Genomic DNA, 20,438 nt, shown 5'->3' with positions numbered 1-20,438 from the left:
AATAAAAATACAGCAACAATAAATAAATCAACAAAACAAAAACAATAAAACAAAGTTATATATATATATATATATGAACTAAAAAAAGACACATGATCAAGAACATAGTTTTGAAACCCAATCCGGTCTAGTAGATCAACTGGAACTCGGCTAACCCAAACCTGAGATCAGGTTGGGTTTAAATAAAAAACAACCAGGGTTTGGCTCGATAAAACCCAATCAACTCAGCCTTATATCTTTTAGCAACTATGTTGCGCTTCATCTCTCCAATATGGCAATTGTCTTGCTCTTCAAGACATAACAACACCAAAAAAAACCCTTACGATTCTCCTCTTTCTCTTAAACCCCAAACCAAAGGTTTCTCTATATACCATTTATCATTTTATTTCTTTATACAGTAAAAGAAAAAAAAAAGAGAAAAACAACTGAAATTTCTTTATATAGTAAAAGAAAAAAAAAGGAGAAAAACAACTGAAATTGAAGGGCTAATATTAGCAATAGTAGCTTCCCTTTCCTTTTTCTTTTCTCAATCAAATTTTGTTTTTCTCACTTATGGCCCTTTTAGTTTCTCTCCTTTCTTTTCTTCAATCCCTTCTCCTTCCCTTCAATCTTCTTCGCCTTCTTCTTCTGTACAATCTTAGCCGTCCACTTTGCCTCAATCAACAACAACAGGTAATAGTGAGCATGCTCTTAGTGCTCTTAGGAATGATCGCCCACAAACATCTACTAGGTTTGATTCTAAGGCTCTAGAGGAGAGGTTAAGGCTTTAAGAAAGATTACCTCTTCCTATCATGCTTTTAGCAAAATTTTTCAATTGCTGTAAGGGTGCCTGTACTTTTTGTGTTTTTAATAGTGGGATTCACAAAAAATTTGTGGAAACAGATTTGTGATGTTTTTGCTAGGATTTTAGAATTGAAATTAGATTTTCTTTATTGGGTTTTTAATTAAAAATATTTTTGAAAAGTTGGTGAAAATATTCTTGTTTTTTTTTATTAGACCAGATCAAGTTAAAAATTATGGTCAAGAAATCTAAAAAATATATTAATAAGAAAAACTTGAAAAACAAAAAAAAAAAACTCTAGAGAAAAAATTGAGGATTAGAATTGAAAAAAAATTAAAATTGATCCCATACAAAATAAATAGAAATTGAAAAAATGAATGTCAAATTTGAAAGATTAAAGAATCATAACAAATTGAAAAATATTTATAATTCAATAGATTAAAAAATAATAGGAGTGAAATTAAAAAATAATTGTAAAAGACTAACTTAATAAAATAAAATCACAAAAAATAAGAAAAGAAAAGAAAAACCCAGAAAAATAGATAGAAAATAAGAAAAAATCAGCTTTAAAAAAAAATACTTAGACAATCATTTTAAACTTAATCTAATCTTTAAAGCTTAAAACCCGTAAAATTCTGGACTGGAGTTCTTGTTTTGTGGCTTGGTTACCGATTCTGAACATCTAATTAAACTCCCAGCTTCATATGGCAGAATGCTAGCAGCCAACAACAAGAAATCCTATCATTTTGAGATGTTTTCCGAATAAAATAGAATGTTAAGCAACTTCCAAGTAAACTAGAAAGACAGGAGAGCATGAAAACACCGAACAGAGCTCTTCGTCAAGAGTTCTAGTTGCATGAATGTAAGAAAATTCTTGCATATGCCAAATTCCTTGCAACCCTTTCTGAAACAAGGATCAAAATTAAGAGGTAAGAAAATTCTTGCATATGCTAAATTCCTTGCAACCCTTTCTGAAACAAGGATCAAAATTAAGAGGTAATAAGAGCACGCAAAACCATATTTAAACAAAATTATACCAATACGTGCCTTTCGGGTCTTGGTAAAATTAGTTTTGACAATTTGGAAGCTATAAGAAATACCATTTTCATGATATCAAGACTTCCATGATAGCCGCTATTTCCTTCCTCACTCTATGTAGAACTTGTTTCTGAAAGGAGGAGGCTGTTTGCCAGAGGACTGTTTGATCTCACAGCCAAGCTCAACCTCCATTAATCTATGATTTTCCTTTGAACGATCCATGGTGAAGGATACACTTATAGCATCCCCTTGACTGACATGTACAGGAGGATGCAAGAGGAAAACCTGACCATAAGCACCGACAAAAAATTAGAATGATAATGCAACTAAAGAAGTGACCTGTTGCTAGTACACCAAAAAGATTAACACAAGAACATCACAATGAATCAAATGATTAGGGCAGACATCCATGTCTCATGCACTCTTCAGAAAAGTTCCATGATGATAAATAACCTCGAATTAGTTTGAAGCTCATAACTTCTGGCATTCATTTTTCTTCTCCATACAATTTTAATGCACCACATTAACCACTAAGAAGCACATAAAAACTAGTGATGCTGTTTGCAATAAAATAAAGATTCAAAACAAAATAAAAATCAGCATGTAAAAAGAATGATGATTAAATTCAAAAAAAAATCAAATCAACTAGTAAAGAATGAAATTGAAATAAAATTTAATTGGTTGAAGTATTTAAAAATATCAAAAAAAATAAAAATCAAATGAAACCTAAAAATTTGGGATAAAATTGAAAATACAATCAATTAAAATAAAGATAAAAAATTAAAAAAATAACAATTAAAAAAATAAAAACTAAATTGCATATAAAAATATAGGAGGTAGGTCACTCCCATGCTTTAGGCAACTATTTTTGTTTCTATTAATATTTTATATTTATTAAAGATCAATTTACCCCTAAACTAACTTGATTATAACAAAAATAAGCTAAAGATTAAAGATGAAAAGGCATCATGGAAAGAAGCTTTATTTTTGTTTCTTTTTAGTGCAATTTAGTAATTTAATTGTACTTAGAAAATCAAACTATCTACATGGCTCCTTGATGTAGGTTAATGTTTTTACATGTAAAGCTAATTAAGTCATTTGCCTATTCATAATAGAAGTCAAAAGTCAAGTTTGTCACTAATCAATTTTTCATTGGCTAATGTCCTCCTATAAAAAGATTTAATTACCCTTCAATTGTCAGGTTAGTGGATTTTTTACTAGGGCCACAGTGGAGAAAGTATTGTTCATTGCTACAATACTTTTCCCAATTGTTTTAATTTATTGTTAATATAATTCACATTTTATTAATTTTATTGTATGAGAAATTAATGAAGCCATGATTAAAATGGAGGTCAATTTCAGGTTACCAAGTGGGGCTAAAATGACCCAAAAATTTTACAGTAAGGAACAGGGTTAGCGCAAGCTGATGGAGGTTAAAGATGGCATATTTACAGTTTAGTCCTTAAAGCTTCAACTGTGTTCAATATAGTCCCTGTGTTGTAGATAGAAAACAACTAATTTGAACATGTTTTCTGATTTTCCAAAGAAAACTGGAAATGGAATATAAAATTGGAGATGTAAAATGAAATACATTTTTCCCTTCTAAACAGCCCCTATATGTTTCTACTAAATTGCACAATATCATGATGTTTTTGGTGATACAGACCTGCTGACCCCAATGCGTGCTATTATCTACACTAGGAGCTGTTGTCAACTCAATCTCCAGCTGTGCCGGATTAACCTTGCTTCCCTAGTGATCCAATATCAAAAAAACAAAAAAAAAAAAAAATAAACAAAAAAGTTATATGGAAGATTGGGGAAAGAAGTTTATATAATAAGAACTGGAATGAAAGACTAAAAAAGGATAGTGATGATCCACTTACTCGAAAATGGACATCAAACCATCCACCAAATCCGCAGAGCCTTGTGTTTTCTAAAGTGATTGACGATAGGAAGTCTGACTTGACTTTGAGAATGTCATTCACCGTGGCAGTTAAACAATCAATCTCCTTTATAATGGCAGCTGTCCCAATGACTTGATGTGGATGAAGGTTTTGCCACAATGAAGTCTGCAGAAATTACTTAGCATGTTCTTTAAAGCTGCAGAGAATGGTGAAGAAAAATGGCTATTTTTCATACAGAATGGAGACCAAAGAACTAGATAGCTTTCTCTATTTCCTGTACAATTGACAACTCAGATGAAATATACCCGAGTACATAATAATTTAAGCATTCATAGTAATCTGTGACTCATGATTCGGTGTTCAATAGATGATTCTCACATGCTCCATGCTGAATTATAAATTCCATTACACACATTGTTATCCAGATTATATATGAAACACGGTGCAACCTGAATATATCCTTGTGAGCAGCCAGATTTTTTGTACAAAGAAATAACAGTAACATAATCAATAGAGCCTCATTGAAGTGTCACTGAATTAGCAATGAATGATTGCATGAGTTTATCCATAACAAATATATGAAACAACACCGGCATTAAGAAAAAAGAAAAGAGAAAGAGTAGGCAGGCTGTAATCAATAAATTCAAAAATATTAACACAATACATGACTAAAATCCAGAACTAACCTGGAGATAATATTTCATTTGCTCCTCTGAGAAAGGCTTTGTTAAAACACTCATATCAACACCATAGTATTCTTTAGTGTCTTCCATAAAAGCATACCAATCATTCATCGATCCATCATAATCACTCTTTTTTTGATCTCCCAATCCTGACCTGATTGGTGCCATCCACATGCGAGCATGACTTGGATACCTGCAAAATTACAAGAATTGGATGTGTGGTCATAATTTTTAGACTAAAATGGGGATCAGAATGAAAATAGTTAACACATAAACCAATTACAGCATTAGCATTTGCAAGCAGAAAAGGCATATCAGGAGCAGCCAAACTAGCAGCAACTAGACTGAGAAAAGTAAATGAAATGAAAATCTAATGCAACCATACAATATAACACAGTAACGTGAATTGCTTACATGACTCCACCAGGCTTCAACCAGCGGTCACGAGCACATATCACTGAATCAAACATGGATTCACGAAGAAGGAAGTACCCCATCCACTCAGAGATAATCACATCAACTGCCAACATCCATCAAAACCGAAGTTCACAATCAACAAAGCAAACACGTTAACCTGTATAGGTATATCAATGGCAAAAGAAAGTTTGTACTTAAACCAGAAAAAGCAAGAAAGGAACTAAAATCAGAAAACAAGTTGCAAACCTTGCTCTGGCAGGGTGACATCCTCCATGGAACCCTCAAGTACTTCAACTACATCTTGAAGATTATTCGCTTTGACTAGCGCCTGCGCATGTCCTGACATCGTAGTAGCCTCAACTGCATAGACCTTTCGAGCACCTGCTTGTGCTGACCACATTGCAAGAATGCCACTCCCTGTTCCCACATCCAACACCGTCTATGCAAATAGGTTCACCAGACCACATGTCACTTAAGAACTTGTTGGGTTGAAAGATTATATATTGACTTAAACAATAAATTGCTTAGAGATTTAAATTGACATTATGCTTTAAGAAAAAGAATAAATAAATTGTGGCAACTTTTTATTATTGATTTAGACTTGAAGTCCGCTTAATCTTAGAAGATTTGAAGAGAAAGTAACTTACAATAGCTCAGTGATTTTGACTCAAACGTAGTTTTAGTTACTGTTCTTCTTCTAAACATTTAAGAACCCAAATTCCAATGTATTTAGCTAAAGTTACTTGCATACAAAATATGCTTGAAAATAAAATTTAAAGAAAAAACCAGAGCAATAAAGGAGGTACCTTTCCCTTGAAATGGTGCTTGTTCTCGAAAATAGCGTTGAAGTAAGCGTCCATACGGACTCTATCAGAGAGCATCTCTTTCTGGTGATAAAGAAACGCGTAGGTGCAGAAATATTGTGCGAAATCGACACCCTTGTCCACCGCTACAGCTCCTCCTCCACTTCCATTGCTGCTGCCTCCACGCTCTCCCTTCTGGTGGCTCCCCATAAAATTGATATGCTTCTCGCTAAGTGCACACCGTTTTTGAGGGAGTGTATGTTTAGGGCAACGTCGTTATACAAGAGGAGGCCTCGCTACTACGTTCTAGGTCTTCTTGTGCCTCCTAATTTTTTGAGGAAAAAAGAAAACAGTGGTTAAGGGTGCCTAGTTGCTGTCTTGGTAAAGGCTTCTAGGCGGGTTTAGGGTTTTTTTCTTTTTGGCGTTGCAGTTGAACTTATTTTGTAATTTTTATATTTTAAATTATATTATATTATATTATATTATATTATATTATATTATATTATATTATATTATATTATATTATATTATATATATATATATAGATATATTAATATTAAAAATAAATTTTAAGAAAAATAAAAAATATATTTTTAAACATAATTTCTACTATATTTTCAAACAATCATTTATTTTAGGCAGTCAATCCTTTTATAAATACTTTTTAAGTTGTTTTATAATTAAAAAATATTAAAATAATATTTTTTCATATTTTTTATAATTCTAATATGTTAATATTAAAATATTTTTAATTAAAAATATTTTTGCAAAAGCACTAACTACATTCGAAATAAATATTTAAAAAATTACTACTTTGTAATATTTACAAACCAAATTAAATTTTTTTACCATAATTAAAAAATATTCAGATTACAAAAAATTATTTAATATTATTATTAAACAGCTCTTTATTAAGTCAATTTTAATTTTTTTAATCTAACTCTTTATATAGTCTAGATTTAAAATTAAATAGAGTAAAAATTGAATTGATATAATTTAATCAACTTAGATTATTAAACTTTGATAATTATTAAAAATTATAAATTATAAATAAAATTATAAAAATAAAATTAAATGAAAAAAATAAATGGAAGTTTTATTACTCAAAATAAAAAAATAAATGGAAGTTTTATTACTCATTTAGATAATGTTTAGAAATTTTTTAAATTACTTTTCATTTAAAAATATAGTAAAATAATATTTTTCATTTTTACAAAATTATTTTTAGTATTACCATATCAAAATATCTTAAAAAATAAAAAAAATATAAATTTAAAAAAAAAATTAAAAAAAAAAAAAAAAACAGCTACTGAGGAGGCTAATATAAGGATGCTCTGTTAAGTTTCGATGTCTTTCATTAACACAAACACATTAACACCAAGCACGTCGCTTTTCACCAAGCATTGTCCATTGTGACAAGCATACTCACAAAATACTATCATTTTGGTCATCTTTTGCATTTTTTTCACTTTAATCCTTGTAATTTGCAGCATTTATGATTGTACCTTTATTTATATCATATATTCGTACATTGAAAGTTAAGACTGGAGATAGAAAACCATCTAAATTGGAGAAGAGAGAGAGTCTTTTTACCGTGGAAAGACCAGACACACGGGCATAGCATTGCAGGCCTAAGATCTCTTGGGCCGTCTTTTCAAGCCCATGGGCTTCTATGTTAATTGGAAACCTTAATGTAAGGAAATATTAAAAGGGTATTATGTATAATTGTAAAACAAAATATTTAAATAGAAAGGTAATAGAAATAAAAAATGAATTAATTAAAGAGCCTGGAAATTGAAGTAAAATGGACTGTGATATAAGATGTCTTATTGTGAATTGAATAAGAGTACCATGGATGCAAATTTAAAATTTTTGAAAATTATAAATTAATGTTAGCATCTTTCTTTTTTTATCAGGAGAGAGACCAATAGCTAGACAGTTGGAGGAGCTAAACCATTAGGCGGAGAAGGTAGGTGTTCTCCACCTTGTCTTTATTTAAAACAAAGTTATTTTTAAATTTTTAAAGTGTGTTGTATCTAAAAGAAATAAGAACTCCCAACAAAATACAAAAGAAATTGATATGTAGGCTATATGACAGAAAGCTATTGATCAGACGTTGATAACTTGTCCATATAAGTGAAGGCTACTGAGCAAAAATTGTTAAAATGATTTCTTTTTTAATTTTTAGGATTTTTTGGAATTATTTTGAGAAAAATTGAGTATTTTTAATATCGATTTTGTATTTTATAATATAAGTTTATGGCCAAATATTAAACAAAATTGTTAGGAAAACATATGAGAGATCCACAAATATTTTTTAAATAGTTCCTAAAATTTTTTAGATTTTTTGAAGTTTTTAAGGGTTTGTTTGGCTAGATACACAAAAAATGACAAAATAAAACTAAAAGGAAGAGATTTACAACGTATTTGTCAAATACGCTCTTAACCTAAGGTCAGAGATATTAAAAATGTTTTAAGGGTAAGTTTGGCAAACGTGCCCTAAAAATCAAAACAATATCTTATCTTCATATTAAAATTTAGACAAGCTAAACGTGCCTTTAAGTTTTGGGCTAAGCTAGCTCTATTTGTCCCAAGTCCTAAGCCTATATATATAGGCTGAGCTCAAGCTTAAGCCCAATCTGGTTTGTTAGGATAATAAATAAACCAACTTGCTTTTTATTTTTATGTGGGTTGAACTCAAACTAACCATACATGCTAGGTTGAGACAAAGGTTTAGTCTATATTTAATCACCATTGACCTGACCCAATGATGGCTAGAAAATGTCAATAATATAAATTACTTATTAACGTTACTAGCATGCTTTAGCATGTATTCTAAGATGATAAAGAACAGGGTGAGGCCTGCCTAAGTTGAATAGGGATACATTCTAAGATGATAAAGAGCAGGGTGAGGCCTGCCTAAGTTGAATGGGGATATTGGTTGGCTAGTGGAGCCTCAAACGTGACATGGTGGTTTGTCGATAGAGTTCACGATGGAGGTTGTTGCTGTTGAAGAAGTTGCGGTAAGGAAAAAGACATAACTGTTATTAAATGTGATTGGTGTTGGAGTTCATGTTGTTATCTCGAATGGCTCATCTAAAAAAAAAAAAAAAGGTTGTTAGTGGTGATGTTTTTATTATTGCTAGTGGTGAGCTGTCGAATGAAAGTTATGCTGCTTACGTTGATGCTACCTAGATTGATGGCAGTGTTGTCATGAAAGGAAAAGAAAATGCTGCCCAGATTGTGTCCTTTCCTAGAGGTCATATGATGATCTTGCCCATTTAAGTATATTTTTTGTTTAATTCTATAAATATTTTTTTGTTTTGTTTTGTATCCTTTCCTAAAGGTTAGAAGGATGTGTTGAAAACAATAGGGGTTACTGGTTTTCTTTTTGTTATATTTTGAAAAATGAATATATAAAATTGTCATGGTTTTTTTTCTTACTATGATTAGGCTTTAGATATAAGTTGTTGGTTACTTATAGTTATTTTCATGCTTAAATTGGAATTCTATGTTATCATCTTAGTGATGCTTAGCTATGTTTGTTTTAGCAAGTTGAGGGTTCAACTTTCTTATGTTTTTATATAATTATTTCAAGTAAATTATATATAGCTTGTTATATTAAGCTTTATCTCAAAGTTTTACATATATGTGGACCTCTTTTCATTGTTTTTTGTAGGATTTATATACTTAGTTTGATGTCTATATATAAACAACATAAAATGAGATTTAAAAACAATTCTCACATTTGATATTAGTCCAAGAAGTTTGGTCTAGTAATTTTATAGCATCAAGTATGCTACATCCAAATATATTGTCATTTATGGTGATTTATCAACAAATTCATTTAAAAATAATGAGTTATTGGTTTCATAGTTATATATATAAGGTTTGTAATTTTAATTGGGTTTCTGCTATTTTCTCACAAATTAATAGCCCTTCTTTTTAATTCAGAAAATCTCACATAGATCTTTTATTAAATCAGGATCCCTTTTAATTTATATGATTCTAAAAAACTCAACAGATCAACGCAAATTAAATTAAATAGATAACATAACTTATTAATCACATTTTTATATAGCTATTAAATTAGTTAGGTAATAAATATTTATCTAAACATATCATATATCTTATATAATCACAAGTAATTCATCTAAATCATATAAGTTAGTTAAATAAAAGTCAATTTTATAGCATTAAACATATTCAATTAATGATAATTTTGAGTATCTCAACAAGTTATCTATGATTAAAACTTTAGTTTGATGTATATAAAATTAGAAGACAACAATTCATTGCTCTTAATAGGTATTTAAGACATTAATAAAGATTTATTATTAATTTTTAATTAAGTATCATTTCATGGCATAATTGATATATAATACATAACAATTCTATATTAACATATTCCTAATATATCTTTTTTATTGGATGATTATGGAAATATCTAAACTAGTTCTCTTAGGTCATTGAAAGAAATTCAATGAAAGAAACCTAGATAGCCCCTACAAATCTTCATAAACCCTTTGCTAGAGCATTATGGTTATCTCCTTCACTGTCATTTTTTCTTTATATTGGATTATAAAATAATTTTTCTATCTTAATTATTATATTTTTAAATTATATAACATTTACATAATTTAATAAGAAACCTTGAGTTGCATTTAAGTGGAATTAGATGAGAAAATAATTTTACAATCCTAGAATAAAAAATAAAAATAAAAACACACATGCCCTATTTAATATTATAATCATTCAACTATAAAAAAAACACAATTACATTAGTTTTAAAATTTTCATAATCATCCATCATGCATAATAGCATATTAATATACATAAATAAATATATTGCATGCTTTAATTTTAATTATTCATTTTATGTGTATTTAAAAAAATTATATTTCCAACATTTAGAAATATTAAATCATTTCAATTTGCTATTTCTTTAAAACTTAATAAATTTTATTTAATACATGTTTTTATTTGATTTTTTTCAAAATTTAATAAGAAACTTAATCATATTAAAATTCTTATTAATATCCTAAACTATTTTAGGATTAATTAAATTAAAATTTCCAACTTAAAAATTCTCTTTATTTTAGAAAAAAATTTCTATAAATTATTTAATTAAAAATGTAATTAAATTCTAATCCTATTAGGATATTACAAAACTAAAAAAAATTGAATTAAACATTTTAATTCAATCCTAATCTTATTAGAAAAATTATTTCTACTATTAATTTAATTTAAAGTTTTAATTTTAAAAAATAAAATCAGTATTTTGTATAGAGGAGCAAGATCATAATTCTACCCCAAATATACCCTAGATGTTATTAAGTATAAGTTGTAAGAATAGAATCATAATTCTACCCCTAAAAACTCTAAACACAGCATAAGGGCAGAATCATAATTGTGTCCCTTCTTCTCCTTGTAGTTGCCAGCAGCGGGCACAGTACCCATCACTAGCAGCGTGCCTCGCAACGGTAGCCTTGACTGCGCTAGGCCAAGCATAAGAGCATGGTTGTCAAAATCGTGATTCAACTCGTAAAATCGTACGTTTTTACGAGTTGATGTAGGCTTTACGTGTTAAATCGCTTGTAAAACTCGGAAATGGGTAAAATCGGATCAAAATCAGGTAAAATCGTTAAAATCGCGTGAAATCGCGATTTCACCACCAATTTAGCGATTTTACTCGCAGGAAAAAAAAGCCATGTATCTGCCACGTGTCGACCGCCTATTGGCTTTAACAAAGCAAATGCAATGTTTCTCTTCAGTCTTCTTCGCATTTCAGTTCATCATTCACGTTCAGAACAAAAAAAAATCCCTAAATTGAAATCCCAAAATTCCAGCCGTCCCTAAACTGAGGATTCCTTAGTGACTCAGTCTCTATCTCTTTCTCTCAGCCGTCCACGATTCCAGTATTCCACAATCACCGTCCACTGGTACTCCATAACAGTCATCGCCCCTCATCGACGACGTCCTTTTCACCAGCCACCGTAAGAACCAGAGTCCACCCAACAACAACGGTGTCTCTCCAGTCTCCACTAGGTAAGTTACTCTGTTTATCTTGTTTCTCTGGTTCTCTCTTCTTTGTTGGTAACTACCAGCGGCTGGGGGTGCTTTTTTTCCCCTGTTCGTTTCTTACTCTAATGCAGTAATACTAATATTTATTTGATTGGATTCGCAGGCTCCAAGTTTGACTGCAATATTGATCTCCTTGGTGCTCACTGCTCAGAACAGAGGTAAGAGTTTCTTACCTTGTTTGTAATCTGTCGTGACTGTTATTTAGGACCATTAGGTGCTTTAATCTTTTCAGTTTAATGATGTTAAAGATTGAGATTTTGATTCAAAGTTTCTGTGACTGTCTATTATTGAGATATTGCCTGCGAATTTTAGATTCAATTTTAACTATACGGTATGTGTGTGTGAGTCTGTGACTCTGTTTTTTCACATAAATCAATTGTCTCTGTTTCCTAATCTGAACAAGTTGGAGTCAGGTTAGTAATCCATGTGCAATTTCGTTAGTCCTTGTTAGTTGGGTGTAATCCACGTGCTGATTCTAGTTGTAATCCATGTGCTGATTTCATTAAAAACCTTAGTTTAGTAGTTTTGGTTCAATTACCAAGCAATCTGTTTAGTCCTTGTTAATTGTTAGTTGTTACCTCATCTGCAGTGCTGCAATGCCTGTGATTGGCTAGTGAATTGGGCTGTGAAGCCTGTGATTATGTTGAAAATGCTTGTTTCTTCTGTGTGCCTATGTACCAGCACCCAGCATGCAACGAAGTTTTATTACCTGTTTGATGAAACTGAAAAAGAACAGAGCAAAAGATACAATGAAGTTTGTGTTTTCTGTGTTCACTGTTCAACTTCGGGTTTTCCTAGTTTTGGGCTGCGAATTATCTGGAGGGTTTCTGTCTATCGAGCTTCGAAAACCAAAAAAGAGCAAAAACCCTTCAAAGCCTAACCGACGGGTCGTTCACTTTGTCGTGTTGGCCATCCTTCCAATAAAGCTTCCTCCTTTATCATACTTTTTTTCTTGCTATCATGTATTGGGTGTTTGATGTTTATGTTTCTTGCCCTTTTCTTCTGGCTTTTATTTCTTTTTTTTTTTTTTGAAGCTGTAACAGTTACCTTATATGTATAAAATGTTTGGATTGATTACAGGGTTGATTTGAATTGATTCTTGAATTGTTGAACTTATGGCATCTAGGAAAAATTCTTCTGGTAATAGGCTTGATGTGGGATGGCAACATGGTATAGATATTGATAAGAATTCTAGAAAAGTTCAATGCAAGTATTGTCAAAAAATTATCAGTGGAGGTATTTTTCGTTTTAAACAGCATTTGGCTTGCACTCGTAAGGATGTTGAACCATGTCAACAAGTACCAGAAAATGTTAAGCAGATGATTTTAGATGTTTTGGTGAAAAATCTAGAAGCAACTAAAAAGAAAAGAAAGGCCCATCAATATAGTGTAAATGATGATGATGATGATGATGAAATAAAAGAAATTAGCTCCAAGGACAAAGGAAAGAGAGTAGCTAGTGGGAGTGGAAGTACACAAACAACTCTAAATCAATTGCTAAAAAAAGATATTAGAGAAGAAGCATGTCGACAAATTGCAAGGTTTTTTTACACTAGTGCAATTCCATTTAATTGTGTAAAAAACCCTGAGTTTCTTAAAGCACTTGAATTGGTTGCAAAGCATGGGCCAGGTTTCAAGCCTCCATCCTACCATGATATTAGAGAGAAGTATTTGAAGCAAGAAGTTGACCAAACAATGAATTTGCTTGAGGATTATAAGCTAGAATGGAAAAAAATTGGTTGTTCAATAATGTCTGATGGATGGACATATAAAAAAAGACGTTGTATTTGTAATTTTTTGGTTAATAGTCCTAAAGGGACAGTTTTTTTGTCATCGGTGGATACTTCTAATATGTCCAAAACTGCTGATAAGGTATTTGAGATGTTAGATGCCATTGTGGAAAGGATTGGGGAGGAAAACGTTGTCCAAGTAGTCACCGATAATGCTGCAAATTATAAGGCAGCGGGACAATTATTGATGGAAAAAAGAAAGTTTGTTTTGGACACCATGTGCTGCCCATTGTATTGACTTGATATTAGAGGATTTTGAGAAAAAGTTAGAGATTCATCAAGTAACTATTGCTAAGGGGAGGAGAATCACTTCATATATTTATTCAAGAACTATTCTTATTTCCATGCTAAGACACTTTACGAAAGGAAGGGATTTGATTAGGCCTGCTGCCACACGGTTTGCTACTGCATATTTAACTTTGGGATGTTTGAATGATCATAAAATACAGTTGATGACTATGTTTACTTCCAATCAGTGGAGTTCATGTAGGTTTGCAAGAATAGAAGAAGGGAAACGAATTCAAAATTGTGTTTTGGACAGCAGGTTTTGGCATGATGTTACTATATGTATTAAGGCAGCGTATCCTCTAATTAAAGTTCTTCGATTAGTTGATTCTGATAAGAAACCAGCTATGGGTTTTATATATAAAGCAATGGATGAAGCAAAAGAGAAGATACAAGTGAATTTTGGTTCTGTGAAGAAAAGGTATATATCTTGCTAATTTCTATTTTAAATGTTGTCATCTATTAATATGAATGTCTTTAGAGATACTTTCAATTGAGATATTCCTTGAGTGTAATGATATTTTTATTGTTTTTTTTATATATAGTTATATACCTATATGGAATATTGTTGATGCAAGATGGGAACTTCAACTCCACAGACCCTTACATGCAGCAGCTTATTATTTGAATCCTCATTATCATTATAATCCCAATTTTAAGGTTAATGCCAATATTAAAATTGGATTATATCAATGCTTAGAAAGGATGGTGCCTAATGCAAGTGAAAGGTGCAAAATTGACTTGCAACTTGAATCATTCAAGGATGCAAAAGGGTTGTTTGGCATTGAGGCTGCCAAGACAGCAAGAGATAAAAAAACTCCAGCTCAATGGTGGGATTCTTATGGAGATGAATGTCCAGAATTACAAAGGTTTGCAATCCGAGTTCTAAGCTTGACTTGTACTTCATCTGGATGTGAGCGTAATTGGAGTGCATTTGAAATGGTGAGTTTTTTTATTTTTTTATTTTAAATATTAAAATATTTGATAAAAATCTTATAAATTTGAATTGAATTATTTATTTAGGTTCATACAAAACGAAGAAATCGTTTGCACCAGAGAAAAATGAATGACTTGGTATTTGTAATGTGTAATTTGAAATTGAATAATAATCAAGTCAAAAAGCAAGCGGATGATTTTGGTGTAGAAGATGATCTTTCATCTGATGATGATTGGATAACCGAGGGAGAAAAACATTCAAACATTGATTTGCTTGGTGCTATTGACAATGCAACACGAAGAAAAAATGGTAATGAAGATGAAAGTGATGAAGAAGAAATTCCTAATGATGCTGAAATAGAGAGTCATGGTACTGAAGATGATTTGGATATTCAAATTGATGATATTGGTGTTGGTACTAGTAGTAGCACTAATGCTCATAATATTGGTGTTGGTACTAGTAGTGACACTAATAATCCTCTTGATGCTAATGATATCGATGAATGTATGAGGAATAATGAGGAAGATGAAGGCAATGAAGCTGGTTTTAGTTTACATGACACACCAGCAGATTATTTGTTTTAAGTTTGTTAATTATTAGCTAATGAATAGTTATTTAAATTATGTATGGATTTTATTTGAATCATGTATTTTAAGATGCTTGAATTATGTATGGATTTTTATTTGAAGCATGTATTAACCATGTATTTTATGGTGCTTGAACTATGTATGAATTTTTATTTGAAGCATATATTTTAAGGTGCTATGAATTTTTATTTGAAACATAATTTTTTTTAATGTATTTTAAATTTACTTACGATTTTACGATTTTACGATCCGTTTTTACGATCCGAGTTTGGTTTGCATGTTCCGTGCCGTGTCAAAATCACGATTTTAACAACCTTGCATAAGAGCATGTGGTTGCTCTCTATTCATCCCTTATGTGAGGCAGCTGCCTCGCGCAAGGATGCTAGCAACAGCACTAGGCGTTGCTCCTGGTAGGGAAGCAACCTTATTGCCTTATGCCAGAGTCTGGGGTCGCCGTTAGTGGAGGCGTGGCCACTTAATTATTATTATTATTATTTAATTCCGACCAGACTGAAAAATATATGGCCACATTTGATCGAAGGATTAAAATACAATAATGATATTTTTTTAAAATAATTTTAATTTACAATCAACACCAATAAACTTAAAACATGCAATTAATAATTACTCTAATAATATTATAATCCTAAATAAAAAATTAAATTTAATAATTAATTAATATATATTTGAAGATCAAGTACAATGTTTAGCAACATACCATGATCCCCATATATTAGAAAACTCATAAGTGGTTTAACTTAACCTTTCAATGATCAGTTTCTTAATATAATTATTATCCTTTCATAAAAAAATTCTGATTTAGACATTATAACATGAAATATGTCTACTTTGTTAAATCATTTTTGTTTTCAACACTATATTTATTGATTCTTTGATTAATATTTAAATCTTTTTTCAAATTTTATTCCACATCAAATAAGATTTTACAATCAATATTATTTGAGAAAAAATAAAATATTTTTTCTAATTCATCCAGGGTGATGGACCCTTCTTGATTACTTAAACACCTTGATATATTTTATATTATATCAAATATCTATTCATTTATTACCCTAAATTATTATATGTTTAGTTAGAATCAAAGTATAACACTTCTTATATAAGATATCTTAATGATTTTAAGTTTAAAGATCATTTTACACAATTGTCACGTAAGTTTTTTCACATACATAAATGATTTCCACATATAAAATTTTCATATGAATCAATTCAATGTACATGTTATCTAATAAACATCTACATATTAGTTATAGGTCTTCCTCGTATTCTAGCTTATAAAAGTAGTTGTTTTTTATTTATAAAAGAAATAATATAATATGTACCGATCTCATCAATTATAGTCAAGTCTTAATAGAATATTGACTATGAACATTTAAAAACAATGCTAGATTTATTAATCAAATATAAATAAATATTATAGATAAAAAAATATTTATTAATAATAAATATATTTTACATGAATAAAATCTGCGCTATATGTAATAGATTGATTAACTATATAATATGTTCGCCAATATTTTTCTTTTTATTGTTAAATTTTCTAGTTTTTTGGAACTTTTAATGTTTCTTTTTTTTTTTCTTTCTGATCATGAATTTTAGTTTTCTATCTTGTTTAGATTTTTTTTTAAGGTTTATTTAAGGAATAGTAAACAAGTGGAGACCATGTTTTATATGGTAAAACCCTACTCCACATAATTATGTTTTATTATTTTTTGTTGTTTTCGAAGGCTTGAGGGTTCAATAAAAAATGACCTGTAGCCAGGTGTTAGGCTTTAGCATATTCAGCAAAATGAAGAAACTAAATCATAGGTCATATCTATTCCTTTGTGATGGAATGTAGATTACAAGCATCTTAAAAATCATCGTTGCCAGCTCCTCTCCTAACATACATCGGTGTTCCTCTGCTCCTCAAGAGATTTTAAATTTGAATCTCTCCTCTGTAACAAAGACAGAAAGAAAATAATGAAATGAAAAAAATAAAGCTTCAAAACTATTTTCCAGGTTTCAGATGTGTCCTGTTTCCAGGAAATAACATGAACTTTCATTCCGACAACGAGACGCAGAAGATATTCCCTGGAGCTCCTTCCCTCCCCGGCGGTGGTCACAGTTACATAGGACCATCCTATTTTACGAAGTTCTGTGCAGAACTCTCTCGGCGGCTTCCTTGACTTACAAGTGGCGCCACCAGCACCATCATATTGACTAAAATATTCCGCGTGAGGTAGCTACCTCAGACAAAGCTTTTGTTTTAGTGGGCATCAAGTGGGCAATAGCACATGAAATGATAGCTTTGAAATGTAAAAAGTGGAAAGCACGAGAGAAACAAAATTGAATTTTTGTTTGCGCATTGTCGGCGCTAAACTCGCAAAAAAAGTAGAAGAAAAAAAACCAGACACTCCCCGGTCACATTTCAGTAAAAAGCCAAGGGCATGATCTTACATGCATTGAATACGCCTTGCCGGCCACATCACTTAAACATGCAACATGGATTAAGAAATTGAGATAATCATAAAAACAATTATAATAAATTATGAAGTTCAGCATCTAATAAATCAATGATAAAATTATAAAAAAAAATATAAATTTTATTTGAAAAAAAAACAAAAAACACCAATTCACAAAACAAAACAAATAGAATGAGAACAAAACTGGAATATCTTGAGTGGAATTTGGCTGCATTATTTTGTTTTTTAAAATGATATAAGATATTGGTTATTCTCGGCATAATGTAATGGAAATAACATCCTTGTATACAACATGATGATTAAGATTTGAGATTTCCATCAAAAGATACAAGTTCAAGCCCTTGAGAAAGTGAGATGAGATTTAGAGATAAGATAGGACTACTCTCCTTTTAGTGGCAAAACTAGAGAAAAATAATTGGGAGGAGGGACAACGTGAAAAACCTGAAAGGTCAAAATGAAAATAAATAAAGGAGATAAGTTCACAATTATAATAAGTGAACTTTTTATATTGACTTAATTGGGAAAATAATAAACACAAGGATGAGATCAAATAAATAAAACACCACCAAAACATGTAAAGGGATACAGAGAAAAGAAGACAAACGTATATAGAAGCTGCATTTAAGCTGAAAAATTAACACAGCAACATATTAAAATTGAGGAAGAAAATTAACCCAGGCGAAGTAAAAAGCACAGCTTGTCCACAATAGAAAACAGCAGGAGCATAGAAGAAATGATTGAACAAATGGGGCAAGCAAATGTTTGGCAGTTAGGTGGTAGGGAAACATCGACCATGCATGGATAAAAACATACGAGCTTGACATGACATAGATAAGCTTTGGAAAGGAAATCTATGGCTGTTTATGTCTCTATTTGTCTTAATTATGTAGAATCTCCAACATATGAGACCCTTGTGGACAACCTCTTTTTGTAACATTCGAAGGCTTTGTAAGATTGACACCAAGCTGCCGGGACCCCTGATTTTCTTATGTTAAACCAGTTCTTTCAGAACTTTATAAGTACTAGATGCACATGGTCATTATAGTAGGCAATTGGATAGTTCATTTTCACTTAATCACACCAGCTGAGGTAATTAGCAAACTGTTGGATGAACCTTGAATTTGTGAGTGCATTCAAAAAACCTCAAGATTGAAGACTTAATTGATTTTCATTAGGTCAGGCCTCCTTAATTAACTATATTTTAGCAGTATATGTTTTGTTGCTCCCTTCCACACACACACAGAGACGCATATATTAAAAAAACACCAGTTTTGGAGACCAAATTGGAGGAAATACAGAAACAAGAGTAAGGCTGCCAAAAATTAAGGGCAGCGAGTGAAAAAAAAGCAAACAACAAAACAGACTAACCGAAGAGATGTAACCATGGAACAAAACTTGAGGTTCATGACAGAGCTCATGAGGGGTGCAGAAGCAATGATTAATAAGAGCTCTATATATTTGTTTCTTTAATTTCGTAAAGCAATATGCATGTACTTTGCAAATCTCTAGCTAGAACATTAACTTGTAGACACATGAGATTCATTTGATAAACTGAACTTCTTTAAATTGCATTTAGGATTTCATAGTTCAGAATTTGAGATAAAAAGAAAAGTGTTCTAATGTCCTATCCCAGAAGCATTTGATCATTTTTTATTTCACAGAATGTTCATAATTAGTTTTTAATTAGCCTACATATATCATTTAGCTACAATAGGAAATTTGACAGTTACCTGAGACTCTTGTATGCATCACCGATTCTTGAAATATCAGTGAGAGGTACGTGGAAGGCTTCTGACCATGCGAGCTGCCTCAAACAAGTGGCTCTAGGGTTTCCCCATCTGTAACTATTTGCAGACAAATTCAGAAAGTTGTCTTCAGCCTTTTCTCTGAACGGATGTTGGAAAGCCTTCCTTTGCTCGTATTGAAGGCTCCTCAACATCTCTTGTGGAATCCCATGATTGATAACTTGAAGGAATCCCCATTCACTTGCAGCCTGCTGTATCTCTTTTACACATTGCTCTCTCTCTGAGTATTCAAGTGTCAAACGATGAAGATCTATGAGAGGCAGCTCACACTCATCATTAGCATTCATTAGACTATCATCCTTGTCTTTCGATGCTATGGTATAATCGTTGAAGAGGGATTTGTATGTCTCTTGAAATGGAGGATCCATTTTTATGAAGGGAAAGATGGGACGGATGAGGTAAAGGAAAGAATGCGATCCTTGTCAAAATTGAAGATATAAGACGTGTAATCCATCAGTATAAATAGAGCAAGAAAACTTTTGAGTGCAGTATAGTACAAACTTGGTAATGGCATGCAACCGCTTATGGCAACCTGCGGTGCTTGCACGCATTGGCTGTACCCTGTTGTGTAACCAGACCTATTCATAGTCTAGAATCGATGCCCTTTGATATTTAGGCCGATCAATTAAGATGTTTTAGGAAATAATACATCTGTTTTTTTGGGAAGAAATACAAATCATTTCGAAAAGAAAGGAAACTGTTTCGGATATGGAAGGTGCATTGTAGAAAATTCTTTTCATCCAACAATATATATTTGTGAATATATACCACAATCCAATCTGGATTCAAGTCTGAGTATTTATTTTGAATTCAACTATGTAAATTAGGTAAAAGAAAAA

At 31.2% G+C, this 20,438-nt stretch overlaps 3 protein-coding genes and 1 pseudogene across 3 annotated transcripts; 2 read left to right on the top strand and 2 right to left on the bottom strand.

The window, feature by feature from the left end:
- Positions 1 to 1,497: 1,497 nt before the first annotated feature.
- On the bottom strand, positions 1,498 to 6,011 carry PRMT10 (protein arginine methyltransferase 10). Its single transcript, XM_011014094.1, has 8 exons — positions 5,630 to 6,011; positions 5,070 to 5,262; positions 4,821 to 4,926; positions 4,410 to 4,599; positions 3,703 to 3,888; positions 3,486 to 3,569; positions 1,738 to 2,104; positions 1,498 to 1,654 (listed from the first exon to the last, which is right to left on the bottom strand). Exons 1-7 carry the CDS (start codon positions 5,834 to 5,836, stop codon positions 1,928 to 1,930), a joined length of 1,143 nt encoding a protein of 380 aa, XP_011012396.1. The 5' UTR covers positions 5,837 to 6,011; the 3' UTR covers positions 1,498 to 1,654; positions 1,738 to 1,927.
- A 6,814-nt stretch (positions 6,012 to 12,825) lies between these two features.
- Positions 12,826 to 14,252, top strand: LOC105116655 (uncharacterized; annotated as a pseudogene).
- A 2-nt stretch (positions 14,253 to 14,254) lies between these two features.
- On the top strand, positions 14,255 to 15,326 carry LOC105116651 (uncharacterized). Its single transcript, XM_011014093.1, has 2 exons — positions 14,255 to 14,726; positions 14,808 to 15,326. The coding sequence occupies exons 1-2, from the start codon at positions 14,256 to 14,258 to the stop codon at positions 15,303 to 15,305; spliced, it is 969 nt and encodes a 322-aa protein (XP_011012395.1). The 5' UTR covers position 14,255; the 3' UTR covers positions 15,306 to 15,326.
- A 4,194-nt stretch (positions 15,327 to 19,520) lies between these two features.
- Positions 19,521 to 19,967, bottom strand: LOC105116654 (gibberellin 2-beta-dioxygenase 8-like). The gene has a single exon (XM_011014096.1). The coding sequence runs from the start codon at positions 19,965 to 19,967 to the stop codon at positions 19,521 to 19,523; it is 447 nt and encodes a 148-aa protein (XP_011012398.1).
- Between the last annotated feature and the right edge of the window lie 471 nt (positions 19,968 to 20,438).

Source organism: Populus euphratica, unplaced genomic scaffold (genome assembly GCF_000495115.2).
Source record: "Populus euphratica unplaced genomic scaffold, PopEup_1.0 scaffold1003.1, whole genome shotgun sequence".
In the NCBI taxonomy this organism is placed as follows: domain Eukaryota; kingdom Viridiplantae; phylum Streptophyta; class Magnoliopsida; order Malpighiales; family Salicaceae; genus Populus; species Populus euphratica.
The sequence above is the reverse complement of the archived record's forward strand: the minus strand, read 5'-3'. Positions and strand labels throughout refer to the sequence as shown.

Excerpts from the sequence above, each read along its gene's own strand:
- LOC105116654 (XM_011014096.1), bottom strand. The coding sequence starts at position 19,967 with ATGGATCCTCCATTTCAAGAGACATACAAATCCCTCTTCAACGATTAT.
- PRMT10 (XM_011014094.1), bottom strand. The coding sequence starts at position 5,836 with ATGGGGAGCCACCAGAAGGGAGAGCGTGGAGGCAGCAGCAATGGAAGT. Across the intron at positions 3,570-3,702 it reads GGTTTGATGTCCATTTTCGA|GGAAGCAAGGTTAATCCGGC; the intron begins GTAAGTGGATCA and ends TTGGATCACTAG. Across the intron at positions 2,105-3,485 it reads GCACGCATTGGGGTCAGCAG|GTTTTCCTCTTGCATCCTCC; the intron begins GTCTGTATCACC and ends GCTTATGGTCAG.
- LOC105116651 (XM_011014093.1), top strand. The coding sequence starts at position 14,256 with ATGTCTTTAGAGATACTTTCAATTGAGATATTCCTTGAGTGTAATGAT. Across the intron at positions 14,727-14,807 it reads ATTGGAGTGCATTTGAAATG|GTTCATACAAAACGAAGAAA; the intron begins GTGAGTTTTTTT and ends TTATTTATTTAG.